General features: G+C 46.3%; 1 protein-coding gene across 4 annotated transcripts in view; it reads left to right on the forward strand.

The window, feature by feature from the left end:
- Positions 1-14,789, forward strand: part of TP53INP2 (tumor protein p53 inducible nuclear protein 2) — a 97,212-nt gene that overhangs the window by 69,416 nt on the left and 13,007 nt on the right. For 2 of the 4 annotated variants that reach the window (XM_085619099.1, XM_085619100.1), the window contains exon 3: positions 5,215-5,572. In XM_085619099.1, coding sequence (XP_085475225.1) covers positions 5,215-5,572 — 358 coding nt within the window. The remainder of the gene's footprint in view (positions 1-5,214; positions 5,573-14,789) is intronic. The other 2 variants (XM_085619101.1, XM_085619102.1) reach the window with 2 other exon arrangements.

Here is a 14,789-nt window from a genome sequence, read left to right on the forward strand (position 1 = left end):
GGAAGAAAAAGCGAGCGAGAGGAGGATGAGAAAGGGGGCACACACGGGAAAAAAGTGTCAAGAGATGAGTAGTATGCGGACAGGGGCTGGAGGCAGATGTAGATGGCAGGACAGGAGGAACAGCACAGCGTGCCAGCAGTGACGGCTGGTGAGATTTGAAAGTGGTGAGGGTGTAAAAGTTCAAAACAGTAATACACAGGAGATCACACAGAAAAACAGCATCCTCCGCCCGGTTGGTTGTTGGGAGAATACATGTCACAACACGCATCACACAATACTGTCCACAGCTGACTGCTTGAATGATTCTCGTCGGTCACGCTTTGAAGAATAGGCACCCAGAGGTTTTGAAGTGCAATCCCCCTGGGACTCTGCAGGAAGGCTCCTGACTATGACTTCAGCGAGAAACCACACACAGCCAATCACACCGACTTCTCTCTCCTGTCCTTAGGGCCGGCCCTATGGGACCAGTCTGTTTCACCCATACCACTTTCTGCCAGTAGAAAAATCGAGAACTCTGTTAATCAGGTGTGGCGTTATGTAGACAGATGATACCCTATTTTGCATTTTTGGGGCAATAGGACACATTTTAGGGAGAAATAAGCTCACATATCAGTCTTGCCCTTTGCTGCCTTGTGTTTGCACTTTGCAGTGTTACAGAGCATGACCCAGCAATAAATGACACACTTAACCATATGTGGTTTGCGTTGACAAGTCCAAACAATATTTGTTTTACTGGTGCCAGTGCACCAGTAATCAGCAGCGTTCAAGAGGCCAGCAGTGAACACTGCAGGCGTATTTCCATGTTCAGTAACTTCAGGACACAAGCTATGCAGTGTGAAATAATACGCACAAGTTATTAGAATCCTGAGAAGGGCCTGGTTTAACCTGACAGCGAAGAATAGATGTAGAAAGTGATAACAGGAGTCTCAGTCCGGTACTGTCAGTCGAATATTTTTGGAGCAGGCCCAACATCACATATTTTAAACAAAAAACTCTTGTAAACGATTTTCAATGTTGAACACAGGTTGTGCCGACCCCTGAAATACTTTAATGGTGCTGGTGCCCCAGGACCAGTAATGCATGTGATTATCCCGCCTTCCCAATGTAAACGCTTTTATCGGTGCTCAGGAGATAAGGGCTGCGACAGGAATAAAAAGCTGTTTTATCAAATGGGGCTGTACAGTTTGGAAATGCTTTTCATTAGGTCTCGCCTGACCCAGCGCATGCGCTGGTCTAGCGAGACTTATTGAGGGGGCTCCAAAAAGTGCTACCAGGCCAGCCTAGAGCTACAGTGCATGTGCGCGGGCGCGCGCACCAGACTTTACCGAGATTACTTTCACTTTCGCCGCCACACGGCCGCTTTGATGCTTGATCGCGATCGCGATCACTTTCACGGCCGCACGGACGCTTGGCATAGCCAATAGGTCTCGCTTTTGGGACCTTATAAGTATTTAGTTATGCAACTGTTGCATGACTAAACACTTATAAGGTCCCAAAGGCGAGATCTATTGGCTATGCCAATGCTTGTTTTTTTATGAAACAAGGAAAATTAAAACCCCCACTGTTCAAGCCATGAGTTAATGTGCCATTCCAAGCAGCAGCGCGGAGGACGCTGAAGCTCGAGGGGTCCTCCGGGTTGCTGATGAGCACGTGTTTTTTGTTCGCCAGGTTACGGTAACCTCCCTGCATGAGGGAGAGGCTCAGGCATCTGCTGGCGTGACTCTCATCACTCGAGTTGCACCATGCTCCGACCTGCTTCCCAAATAACGGGCTCTCAGTCTCCACCCCTCTACTCACACCAGAGCTTCCTCCGAAAGGTGAAACACCAATATCACTGCAGCTGGGCCCGTACACGAACGTTCGCCCCAACCACCACCATGAAAGCAACAATATAAAATCAGATCTGAGTAAAGAGCACAGCATAGTGTCCTTACCTCCAGGCTCCACGTTGAAATCCTGCTCCTCGGTACACGTAGCCTTCTCCAAACCCTGCGCTGTGTTGTCACGTGACATGCTGCCAGAGGCAACTGCGTCTCTCTGCCAATCCAGACATTGCTCCTGCCTTTACAGGAGTGCCTGGATTGGCTGGGGCATGGGACCGCACCGCTCCATACTGAGCCCGGGGGCTGCGGCCTATAGTCAGCCCCGGCTCCAGTATCAGCTGCTGGAGAGGGTCTAAGAGGCCTCCAGTGTGCATGTCGGGTTGGCCAGAGCACTGAAGCCGTTCAAACCGACATGGGCACTTGGGCACCAGCTGCGCTGCTGGCTATCTCTAATGACAGTGTCAGTCAGTCTGTGAAGCTCCACTCCCTCCTCAGGTCTCGCCTCAGCCCTCAATACATTAACCAGGATGGCTACAGACGAGATCAATCCTCCCCCAAAAAAATATGAACCTAGGGGGCCAACGGAGCCAAAATGTAAGTGGGTCAACACCCCAACGCCCTAGTAGAGGAACCGTCCCTGCATGCCAGTATTTTATGATGGCTTTCTGAAGTACTCAAAACGCATTGTGAGGCGTTTTCATACAATAAATGTCTTTTATATTTTCAACATTTATTTCAGGAGTGCCACCCTGCATTTAGAGCTGCTTAGAAGCAGCAAAATCTGCAAAGTCCTGGAGAAATTAGGACATTCACTTCAGCAAGTGGTTCTCCGGAGCATAATGTAAGATGATCTACTGTAACATGAAAGTTTGGGGGCACCCGATGAGTTGTACCCTTTCCAGTGCTTACCAGTAGCCAGTACAGATGTACGCAATTATACTGATATATGAAATAAAGTGTTGCCTTGTTTTATGCTACTCCCTAGAGCTTGCTGCCTTGAAGCCCCGTCCTCTAGGGGCAGACATTCCACTTGCTGCGTGCGGTAGGCACAATTCACTACCTTAGATTTAGAGCCCAATCTCTAATAAACGCACGACGTTGGGTTGTGAAAATTTGCTTTGTGTTTGAGTCCAAGCTGGCGCACTGACGAGCAGCCAGTGTCACATCACTAATTGTTTCCACTTGTTGGAAGACTTCTATCCAGTTCAAAGTATGTTGGATAGTACACACTGGTCGTGGCTTTCAGTGGAATATCTTTGATGGATATGTCAAGTTCACTCCGCGCATGACGCAGGAGTGCTATAAACAGCTCTGTTGCTTGGCGCAGTGACAAATGTTTGTCCTGCAGGCATGTACAGTGCTGTAGCAGATCCAAGCCCTTGCATTGATGACGCAGTCCAGGGCCTAATGCAAATAAAGTTCTTTGATAGAATTAATAAATCTACACATCCGTGTGCCTGCATCTCTTTCTGCCTATGTCTCTTTATCCCAGTACCAAAAGAGGTCTGTCCATAGCCTAGTTTCCATATTTGCTTTTCCCTTTCGTGTTTTCCATGTATGCCTCTCACCGCCCCATTCCAGTGCCTGGATCTTCCTGGCCTTATGTCTGGTCGCCCTCTACAGTTGTTTTCTTCCTGCAAAGAACTAGTTAGGGAGCATTTAGGAAGTTAGAGACAGTGGAGGTTTTGCAGTAAACTACTACCCACTTATGAGGAGGGAGCCGGGCTTTAAGTGGAATAAAAAAACTAGAGAGTCTCTCAAAGGGGCGTGGCTGATGTAATTAAAAGCGTGGCTTAAAAATACGCAAGCTAAAAATCTGTGCTCAGCATAGTGCGCTGCCCGACTGGTATTTTGCTGCTTCTGTCATTGCATATAGATATATAATACAAGTAACATTACACCTACAGCAAGTCTGGGCTGTTGTCTTTTCCAATGGTTGTTAGTGGCATAAGATAAATAAGCAACAACTATGGCTCTGTTGGACAGAATATTGAAAATGCTTCAGTTCTGAAATGAGGAGACTGTGAAAGAACTATACCGAGTCTCTTTGCAGTTAACTCAAAGGCAGTGAAGGGTGGTACTGCTGCAGAGTTAAGATGTTTTTTTCCCCACCCTGAGCTTAGGGCAAAAATGGAGTTCCCGATAGGGACCTGTCTCAGCACCTGCTTTGTATAACTGTCGGTGCTGAGCACCAGCAAGACCCGTCCCACTTAAAGCCCTGGGATGGAGCACCCTATTCCTGTGTCTCTCTGACCCAGTGCCCTTTGCCACAGTGCCTGTGTCTCCTTGTGCCGCAATGTAGAGTTGTTTGTCTTAAATGCCTGAGGTCACCATGACAGTGTCTGTCAGTTCCCTTGTCTAAAGTGTCTATTTTCCCTTGCGTTTGGGTCGCCATGCTCCAGTTTCTATGTCTTCCTGTATGAGTGAGTCCCTATTTGCGATGTTTTCGTTAAAAAGCCCTGTAATTGTCATGTGAGGAAGTGGCAGGAGGCAGGCGGGTTGACTAAATGACATATTAAGTAAGAAAACACACAGATTAAAGTACATACGACTTGGTCCCACCAGGAGCTAGATGAACATACTCTGTCCTGAGGTAGCATGCGGCGGATCCCAACTGTTGCATGAAGATTTCCCCCAATAAACCTCATAAGCCGTGCAGGAGGAGGGAGAGAAACAACTCTGTAAGGACACCACTCTAGGCAGACTGGGACAAATCGTAGCAGCAACCCCAATGCACTAGAATAAAGTTGTAAGTGCTGGGTTACTTCCTAAACCTTATACATGTTACTTAAGATTTGTATGGTACTTAGCTAGCCCTTCAAACTTTGTTCAGGGTCCTGTGGTTCTCAGTAGCCTAATATTCCTTTAAAGAGTTCTGTATTACTTTGAAGGATAGGTGAGGGTTTCAGTAGTATTTGTGTGAGCTACTCAGCATTGCTTGGACTTTCTGCGTTACTTTCCTATCTTACCAAACATAACTCAGGTTTTTCAGTTATACCAGAGTATCTCACTGAAGCTTGCTCCAGGTACCCTAGTGAAGCTTGCCCTGGGTTTTAGTCATACTTGGGTGTACTATTGTTCCTGCTGGTATTTATTTAATGTTACCTTGCTGAAGTTCTGCATGCTATTGTTGTTTGACTTCAGTAAGCTAAAAATATACCACTTGGGGTGTCCTTATACTAATAATGCCCCTTTTCCCCTCCCTCTTCCTATTTTTCCTGCTCCATCTACCCCCCTTCCCTCTATCCTGTACCTGCCACATTGTTTACTGTATGTATGCGGGTGTGTGTTTTCCTCTGCCTAATGTTTGTTCTCCACTCCCCGCATGGCTTAAACCTGTTGTTTTTCGTGGAGATTCTCTTACCTTGTGAATGATGACATTCCCTTCCAGTTAGTTATGCTTCAACGTTAGTGGAAGAACAGAGGGTGGGCAGGAGGGCGTCCGCATGCACGTCACTTCCTCCGCACGAGTCCCCTCCACCTCCCGCTTCTTTGCCCCACTCGCCCTGTGACTGTGGTGCTAAATCCATGCCCTCTCAGCCCGACCCCTGCTCGATGGACGAGAGTTGGTTTGTTACCCCTCCCCCCTGTTTTACTGCAGAAGGCCCCGGCCCAGTGAACGTGGAGAGCAGCCCACTGGAGGACCTTCTGATCGAGCACCCCAGTATGTCTGTCTACGTCACCAGCAACAGCCTCGTGGTGGAAAGCGCAGTGGAGCCCGAGAGCCCGGAGGAGCATGACAACGAGAGGTAAGATGCTCTCTAGTGCGCATGCTTGCAATTCTCAACACAGTGTTGGCATTCATTATAAAAGAAGAGAGCTTAGCCTTTCCACGTACAGATGTAACAAACCAGAAGGGGTGGAGCTTAGCAGCCTTTGGTGTCAGCCCAAGAAGGCGACTAGCAATGAGCACACTCCACATCACACCACCACCATGTAATTGATCGAGATTTAAAAAAAAAAAAGGCCTGGACAGAAATCGCGGATCAGTACTAGCGCCACAGTTGATGGAGACTGGGCAGATTGGGGACAGCCCGGCAGTCTGTGTCTTCCACCAGATACTATGTTCTGTGGGGCAGATTTACAAGCCCCTTGCGACAACTTTACGCCGCCGTTGCAACAGTTCTGTGACGCAGCAGCGTCGTAATCAATGCGCCACGTTGCGACATATTTACAACGTGACGCATCTAGGGAGATGCGTCACGTTGTAAAGCCCTGCGTAACATTATACCTGCGTCAGGTATAATGTATGCAGGGTGGGCATTCCGACGTGAGAAAGCCTCGTAAAAGTGACGCAGTGAAATCTACAAGATCTCACGGAGTCACTTTCACGACGCCACTTCGTCAAAACCTTACGCCTGCTTGAAGCAGGCGTATGGAGTAACGCAGCATGTTCGAAATAGGCATTCCTAACCATTGCTGGAGTTGCGTCGTGCTTGCGACACGACTCCAGCAATGCTCTGCCTGTACCCCAAAAGATGCGTCAAGCATCTGTCTATCCTTGCTCCAGTTCTTGTAAATCTGCCCTGTGTTTCTTGGTATCGTGATCCATTTCAGGGTGAGGAAGTACCCATACTTCTGCTATGAAGGACACCTGTAATTATCCTATAAAAATGTAAACTTCATATATTTAGGGGCATATTTATCAAAGTTTTGCCTCCTTTGCCCTGCGCAAGGTAGCACAAAGGCGACGCAAAACCTAGAATGATATTTACCAAGCTGCGCAAGGCCACTTTGCATGGGCCTGTGTCGCTGCCTTGCATTACTTTGCCCCAAGGAGGTGTTCCATGGGTGAAGTGTGGGTATTCTCACGCATCCACCCATGAATGTTAGTGAGTTCACAGATTTACCAAGACTGGTAAACCTTGGAACGCATCAAAATGCTGCACCTTTCCTAGGGAGGCGTAACGAGGAGACGTATCATTATTTCTCCTCGTTTTTTTTTTCTTTGTATATGTGCTTTCTGCACGTGTGCTGAGTTTCTGCAGCACACATAGAAAAAGCAAAAAAACTCATAATTGTTTTTGTGAAGGAAAGTGTCCCTTCCTGCACAAAGAAAATCCTGTCTGCAACACAGGCACTCTTGCACCATGGTGCAAGGGTGTCTGGGTTGGCGTTAGGCAGAAGTTTGTGCGTCAGCGCAGGCAGAGAGCAGGAATGCGCCATGTATTGATTAATATGGCTCATTCATGCCCTCTCCCTTTCACGCAGCAAAGCAAGGTGTCTTGCTGCATTGCGTGTAATAATAATAGATATGGCTCTTAGTGTCTTTAATGTGGGGTTTCCCATCATATGTAGTTGATCAATATGTGGTCTGACAGCTCCCTTCTCGGTGGGGAAGTGAACAGAGTCCATTCTTTGTCTGTAAACCTAGCCAGCACAACTTCATTAAATACCATGGGCATTAAAACAAAGTTGCTTTGTCCAGCAGACGTCTCCTATTGGTGTTTCACTTTGTTTTGAGCCAAAAGCATGCATACCGTGTTATATTTTTTGGGCATAGAAGAGAGGTGCATGCTTTATCAACAGGAGAGGTTTTTGTAGCATACATAGCACAAGGAAATAAGCATGAAATGAGGAAGTATGTAAATGCTACAATAAAATATACTATTCACGACACTCGTAATACAGCCCACTGCTCTGTGTTCTTGCCTTCCCGTGGATTAAATACTTCTTTCCTCCCATCGGGTTTGAGCTATGTTTATCACTGTTGATGATTTATTGCCTGACCTTTGTTAGTTTTTGAAGTGTGTCAACCCTCCTCTCTTCATGCGAGTGACAGTGTGCACACAGTGGACATCAAGCAGCCTGTTTTACCAATACTTTCAAGTGTGATTTGGCGGGAGCTTGTGTATCGTAAACTTAACAATGTTTACTTCCTCTCCTCGAAGGTTCCCTGAGGATGGGGCGTTTGCAGCTTTGAGTGCCAGTATCCCGAAATAGGATTTTGTACAGCTGAGACTACATTCCTGCTATTTTTGGGAAAAATCACGAAGGATATTTTCAAGGGATGAGGGTTAAATATAAACCGCGCCAACCTGTCTAAAGATTTTATGAAAATCAGACCGACTAGAAGGTATTCAAATCGCAAGCCATATTAATCTTCTAGAGGCCTTTATAAAATCACCTGTAGCCTGTATAAGGCAGTCTGTAGAGGCGGTGGCTGATTCTAATGGTTGTGTGAGCGGGGCAGCAGGGGAGTGCCCGCAGCAATGTCCACATGCTACTTGCTGCTCACTCGCCCTGCCCATAACGGACATTGCACTCTGGAAGTCATAGGGGTATTTCCGACTTATATTGCATAACTAATACGATATGCAGTAATATTGCCAGCACTATGTCAACTTCCCCACTACATAGGGTACCTCTATGTAGCCTTAGCACGAGAGGGTCAGTTAAATGTAGGTTAATATGTATTTATGGTACTGGAACTGGGCCAAAAAAATATATTCATACAGAAATAGGAGAGCAAAGGTATTTAACAAATTGGAAAGTAAAATATATAATTACAAATCTCCTATAATTAAAAGTAGAGGGCATATATACTTATAGGGATACGTTTTATAAATATATAAAAATGGGATACCTAAAAAAATAAGGCTAAGGGTGCAATATAAAAAATATAATAAACAAGATGAAAGATTATGTTATAAAAGCTACCTCCATTTAAGAGAAATGGATGATATGAAGGATAATATAATGGTAGAAAAACTTACCTGAATAATATAGTGGTAATCGATATAAATGGGTCAATATTATGAAGGTTAACTTACACCCATACAAACCGTAAGAAAAATAGACTCGGAAATATCAAAAACAGTGCATGGAAACCCGAAGATCTTAAAATGTCGGACAGAAACGGTAGTTGAAACCAAGAAAAACGATGTTATTGTATCATTTGATCTCTACTTGTTTCATAGAAAATCACACGTTTTCAATGTACCTAGCCTTCATTTTGTTACATAAGTACCACAATATTTCCTGAATCGTAGTAACTAAACGGCGATAGCTAAAGGGGTTTTCGGGGTTTGTGTCTATCAATCAGGGGCGAATGGTACACAGAATAAGATACACAGGATATTATCTATTTTCTTTATAGTAACAATTCAGTTTCTGACCACTTGGTGGCAGGACATGCAAGCATATGAATCTATGGATGCTCCGAAGCAGCAGAACTCATGTTAAAGGAAAGAAGCTCATTCACAACAACCCTAATGTCCCTGTACCAGGGCTTAACAAGTACAAGCAAATAAATAAAGAATGCCAGTACCCAAAACTTTTTTTAGGAGGTTGACGCCTGCTGTCACCACTGGTGAGGCTTACTTTCAACACTGTGGTAGCCAGCACTTGTTTGTTTTATTTTAAACTAACAAAAAAGTGGTGTATCATCATATGCAGCTACCGTTTTTACTCTGACAACTAGGTTGTGTCAGCAGCCACTTTGCTGGGGTGTCACTCACTCTGCACTGCTGTGACAGCACTTACTGCGCTCTTCTGTGACAGAAGGTGGTTAAAGAAGGGAGCACATTGATTGACCATGTATAATAAGCCAGCCCCGGTAAGCTCCAGGATTTCCCTTTCGCCTCATGATGTTCCTCCTTTGGGGCCGGCAGTGGTAGTCTGACTCTAGAGGATAGATGGTGTCTCGCCCTCAAACAAACAACTCACATTGGCAGATGCGGGGACAAGACAGTTAATGCAGAAAGTGGGAGTCACGCCAGTGCGGTCTGAGACGTAGAACACAGATAGGACAGAGATCGGTTGGGGACAGAGCAGAGACACGTCAGGTGGGCAGAACAGAGATGCCTTGTATGGGTAGAGCAGAGCTACAGTGTGTGATCTAGGCCACGCCTGGGCTAGACACTCTTTGCTGACAACATTAATACTTCCATGGCTGGGTCGGAGGTTCAGGTGCAGGAAAGCAGCTGGTGCAGGCAATAGGGGCATACCGACACAGCAGTATTTGCAGATGCAGCATGGTCTGCTAGGCAGGCGTAGTGCCCCCGGTGGCTCAGGGTTACCAGAGTGCCAAAGAGTACAGGGATTTGTAGGCAGCTGCTGTGATGGCGCAACTGGTTATTCCTGCAGAAGATAGAATGTACGCTTAGTACCTAGAGACCTGCAGAGGGTACAAAAGACCTGATGCAGATTTCTGAGGGTTGTGCCCCCCTCAGACCTTATAAGTGAATTCTTGCCTCCTTAAACCCGAACAATTACTTCAATGATTCTCTCCCTTTTAACTGCCGGCTCTCAGGCTATCATCCCTTCCTGGACCTCAATAATCAACGCCTGCCGCCTACAAGGCTCAATTCCTGATTCTGTCAAGGCTGGCCAAGTTGTCCCCATCCTAAAAAAACCTACGCTGGACCCTGCTTCCGCTGACAACTATAGACCCATATCCAACATCCCACTCCTAGCCAAAGTGCTGGAAAAATGTATGCAACAGCAGCTGAGCCTACACATCAGCAACTTCCACCTTCTAGATGACTTCCAATCCGGGTTCAGACCTGGACACAGCACAGAAACCACCCTCCTCCACATCGTGGATGACGCCCTCCAAGCCCTCGACCAAGGCAAAACCTGTCTCCTAATCCTCTTAGACCTATCTTCTGCCTTTGATACAGTTAACCACGAAATTCTCCTTGAACGCCTCAAACTCAGGATGGGTTTGGATGGTACCGTCCTTGAATAGTTTAGATCCTGCCTCCAAAATCGCTCACAGAGAGTCCTCATCAACGGTAATCTATCCGCTCCCTCTCCAGTTACGGTTGGAGTCCCCCAAGGATCAACCCTCTCCCCTCCCCTCTTCAATCTTTACCTTGAACCACTCACTGAGGTGCTACGTGCCGCCAATATCTCCTACCTTATGTACGTCGACGATACACAGATCTACACAAAATCTCTTCCCCTGAGGACATTTTCTCCCTAAATGGGGCCATGAAGCTGACAGTCCATTGGCTCACCGCCAACCAGCTTAAACGTAACGCAAATAAAACTGAATTTCTTCTAATCTCCCCACCCAAAACCAATCCAGACATCCAGGAATGGATCAAGACCATCACAGCACTAAACTGCCCTCCTACCATTGTTGACTCCCTTGAAATCCCTTGGAATAACCCTTGACGGCAGCCTGAACATGCATGGCCATATTAACTCGATGGCCAAAATAGCCAGATTCCACCTGAGTTACCTAAGAAACCTAAAACCCTTCCTCGATGTTTCCGACCTTTTAAAATGGCAATCCAGGCTCTAGTCATTTCCAGGCTAGAATATGGATGCTCTACTCTCGCAGGGCTACCCAAGAACTCTCTGGCCCCATTGAAAGCCTGCCTCAATGCCGCAGCCTAACTGGCTCGAAGAAATTCAACCACATCTCTCCTCACCTCAAAGCTCTGAACTGGCTTCCCTTAGAGGCCAGAATCCAACTTAAACTGGCCTGCATTACTCACAAAGCTCTTTACTCCAATTCCCCTGCATTTCTCGCCCAAAAACTCGTGATATTCGGACAAGCCAGAAACTCCCGATCTGCCATAGACCTGTTGCTGCAACCAGCACGCTTCCGGAAGAAAAAAACCTACAATCGGGCCTTCTCTGGGGCCGCTCCAAGAATTTGAAACTCTCTCCCACCCGCCATCAGAAGACTTTGTCCTTGGCACACTTTAAAAAGGAGACCAAAAGCTTCTTAATGGGCAAATACCTCGTCTAACGATTACATTACAATTACCTCAGCGACATGTTCCACCCTCCACCTCGGCATTATCCACGGCTTCTACGGATGATACCTATTCCTGCACTCCTGGGCATCCCACCCAAGAGTTGAGACTGCGTGCCTTCTTTTATAATGTTTCTACCTGTTTTTATGTAGCCGGGACCTTAGATTGCGTGCTTTTTTCCTGTATAATGTATCCACCTATTTTACCCAAGTGGTCCCTCCCTTCCTAACGCTTTGTATACCACCCTTAATCCTGTAAAGTGCTCTGATACCCTGACTGGTCTAGTTCGTGCTCTATAAAACTATAACAATAAATAAATATAAAATAAGTAGCACTTAACATATAGCACTTGGCAGAGTAACCCTTTTCACGTGCTTTGGGGTGTGGCAATTGGTTCTGTTCTTCTGTATTGTTGTGCAGTTATTAGTGGTGTACAATAAGCACCTTACAGTCCCCAATGAACAATACTCAGAAAGTGGTTAGGGTACAAAGTGAGAAGTTATTAATATGCAGTAAACAGTGCAAGGTGATCAGTGAGTTTTAATGTACATTGAGCATGCTGCTCCAGTAGGTGCTCTCAAAGTAATGTACACTGATCAGTGAGTGATGCATGGGGCTCACCAAGCAGATTCTGTTGCACAATGGCTAATAAGCAGTGTGTACTGGGCGCGTGAGCAATTTGCAGTGACTACTGAGCAGACTTCAGAGCTTCCAAGTGGGCAACCCAACAAATGCACCGGGAGAGCCAGAGGTGAGCCAAGGGTCTCGAAGAGCCAGTGCATGAGCCAAACCCTGAAAATAGTTGCCATGGAATTCATGCAACTAACTAATTTGAAAAAAATCTCTTGAAAATGGAAAAAAAAACATATTTGTTTAACATGCAGAGGCTTTAGTACATCAGATTATATCATTGCACTGAGAGGTTATTATTAAAAGTGATTATTTTTTAAACATGAACGTGGACCCAATCTAGCCCCCGACCACCGTCCATATTGCAATGCCATTAGTGAACTAGGAGGTAAGTCAGTTGTCATCTGTACACATGGAGTAGCATTATATTTTATTAAGCCAACCATGTGGTTTTTGTACATTGCACATCATCAGCTCCTTTTTTTGAAGCTGCTTGCCGTGTGATAACAAATAAAAAGGCGGCTCAGTGAAATAAAGCATCTGCCTGTGACCATACAATTTAATCAAGTGGAGAAGCCAGGCTTACATGTTTTTTGGTTCTAGGATACAGGTTTTCTGGTTTCATGTTATGCAATTCAGCCACTAGATGGCTATCGTTTGCTCCCCTTTTTAACATCAATGGTTTATGTTTTATGTTTTTTTTTCTTTGAGCATAAGGTGGAAGTGTGTTGGCAGGCAGAAGCCGCACGAAAGTTCGGCTCGTTTAGGACTCGAGGTTCCGAGAGGACCTTGAGCTGAGCCAGAGCCAGGCCTGTAGATCGAGCCTTCAGTGGCTGACCCACCTCTACAGAGTATCGAGTGTTCTGCATTGTGTCGAATGCAGCGAGTCATGCAAAGGGCACGCTGACCAGCGAGCAGCTTGCACTGAACAATCAGCAGTATGCAAGTGAATTGTACTGAACACTGAGCTGGGCACGAGGCACACCAAGCAGTGTGAACTGCAAGATGATCGTGGAGCAGCGTGTATTGGGCAATGCACACAGAGTAGTGTGAAGTACACATTTTGCCAGTTTCTCATATTCTCTCCTTTTGTCCAAATACCAGTTGTCACCCGCAGGGCTTTAAGTGGGATGAAAAAACTGTGGGGGCTCTCAAAGGGGCGTGGCCATTGCCATTAAGGGTGTGTCTTTAACCCCTTCAGCGCGGCGCGGATTACCACGCTGTGCTGAAGGGTTATTGCGCGGGCGGGGCCGTGACGGAGCGGTTCCGTCATGCGCACAGCGCGACCGACACGCATGACGGAACCGCTCCGTCACAAGCATCGAAAGGGTTAAAACACGTCAGCTAGAAAATCTGTGCTTGGGATAGTGTGCCACCCGACTTGTATTTTGCTGTTTCTGTCATTGCATCCAGATTTATGATAGAACAAGTAACATCATACATACAACAAGTTAGGACTATTTGCTTTGTCAATGGTTGTTAGTTGCTTAAGATAAATAAGCAGCAACTATGGCTTGTTTATAATATTGAAAATGCTTCCACTTAAGCCCTGGTGACACCGTGACAATGTTGCTGCTCCTGAGTTTCAAAAAGAGAAGGGAAATCCAGAGAAAAAGAAATGACTCACTTTAAAGCATTTCCGTTCCCCTACAACGCTCCACTGGCATGACGTCATGACGTAACCTTAACTAGTGAGAAGTGAGCAGTGTGAGCACACGCACATGATGTGCCTGCTGTCACTGCAGTCCGGGAAAAAATGGAATGCCTGTGCCAGGGAACAAAACAGAGCCCGATAGATACCCGTTTCGAGGCCCCCTTTTAAAAACTGCCAGTGCTCAGCACCGGTGGGACCCGGCCCAATTAAGCCTTGATCACGCGCACACTACTTTGCAGTGCCCTATTTTTTGACCCACTTGTCCTCCAGCTTAACCTGGCCTATCCCTCTCTGCCTGTTCTGAGCTTGCCTATCCTTTCTCCCTCATTATTACAGCTGTTTTTGGTCTCTACCGCTAGGTGTTTCTTTTTCAACTGTCTGCGTGACGTAAAATAGTGTGCACCAGTTTAATACAGTGCTTATTTCAATTATGTATCTAATAAGTATTTCATGGAGCTCATGTGAGAATGACAAAGTAAGATAACCGCAAAACCTTGAGATGGGAAGAACTAGGAGTGATAGCAGAACAGGAGGGCAAGGGAATGAAGCCGGGCTCTGTGAGAGGTGCAAAAGTAACTGGAATTTGAAGAGGGGAAGGAACATAATTAAAATATTCCTCTGGTCTGACACCGATTTCGGTCTCAGACTGCTGTTATATTACTCTCTCAACAGTACAGTAAAATAGCTGCCTCGTAGCACCTCTGGCTAACACTTTGTACCAGCCCAGAGCGATTTCATGAAGTCGGATGAGCATTGAAAACAAAGCATAGGAAGGGATGCCGCAGCCGGGGGTCGCTATTCCCTGACTCCAGACTGCACGTTAACAGATGCAGCTGGACCAGGCAGACTGGGGGGCCTGTCTGTACACTGTACACAGCATGCCTTGTCACAGCCTCCCCCTACAACGGTAGAGGCCACTTCGTCTTCTTTGGCGCTTCTCTTCCTGGCTACCACTGATCTGAGGGTGAC

This window comes from Triturus cristatus, chromosome 7 (assembly GCF_964204655.1).
Source record: "Triturus cristatus chromosome 7, aTriCri1.1, whole genome shotgun sequence".
Taxonomy (NCBI): domain Eukaryota; kingdom Metazoa; phylum Chordata; class Amphibia; order Caudata; family Salamandridae; genus Triturus; species Triturus cristatus.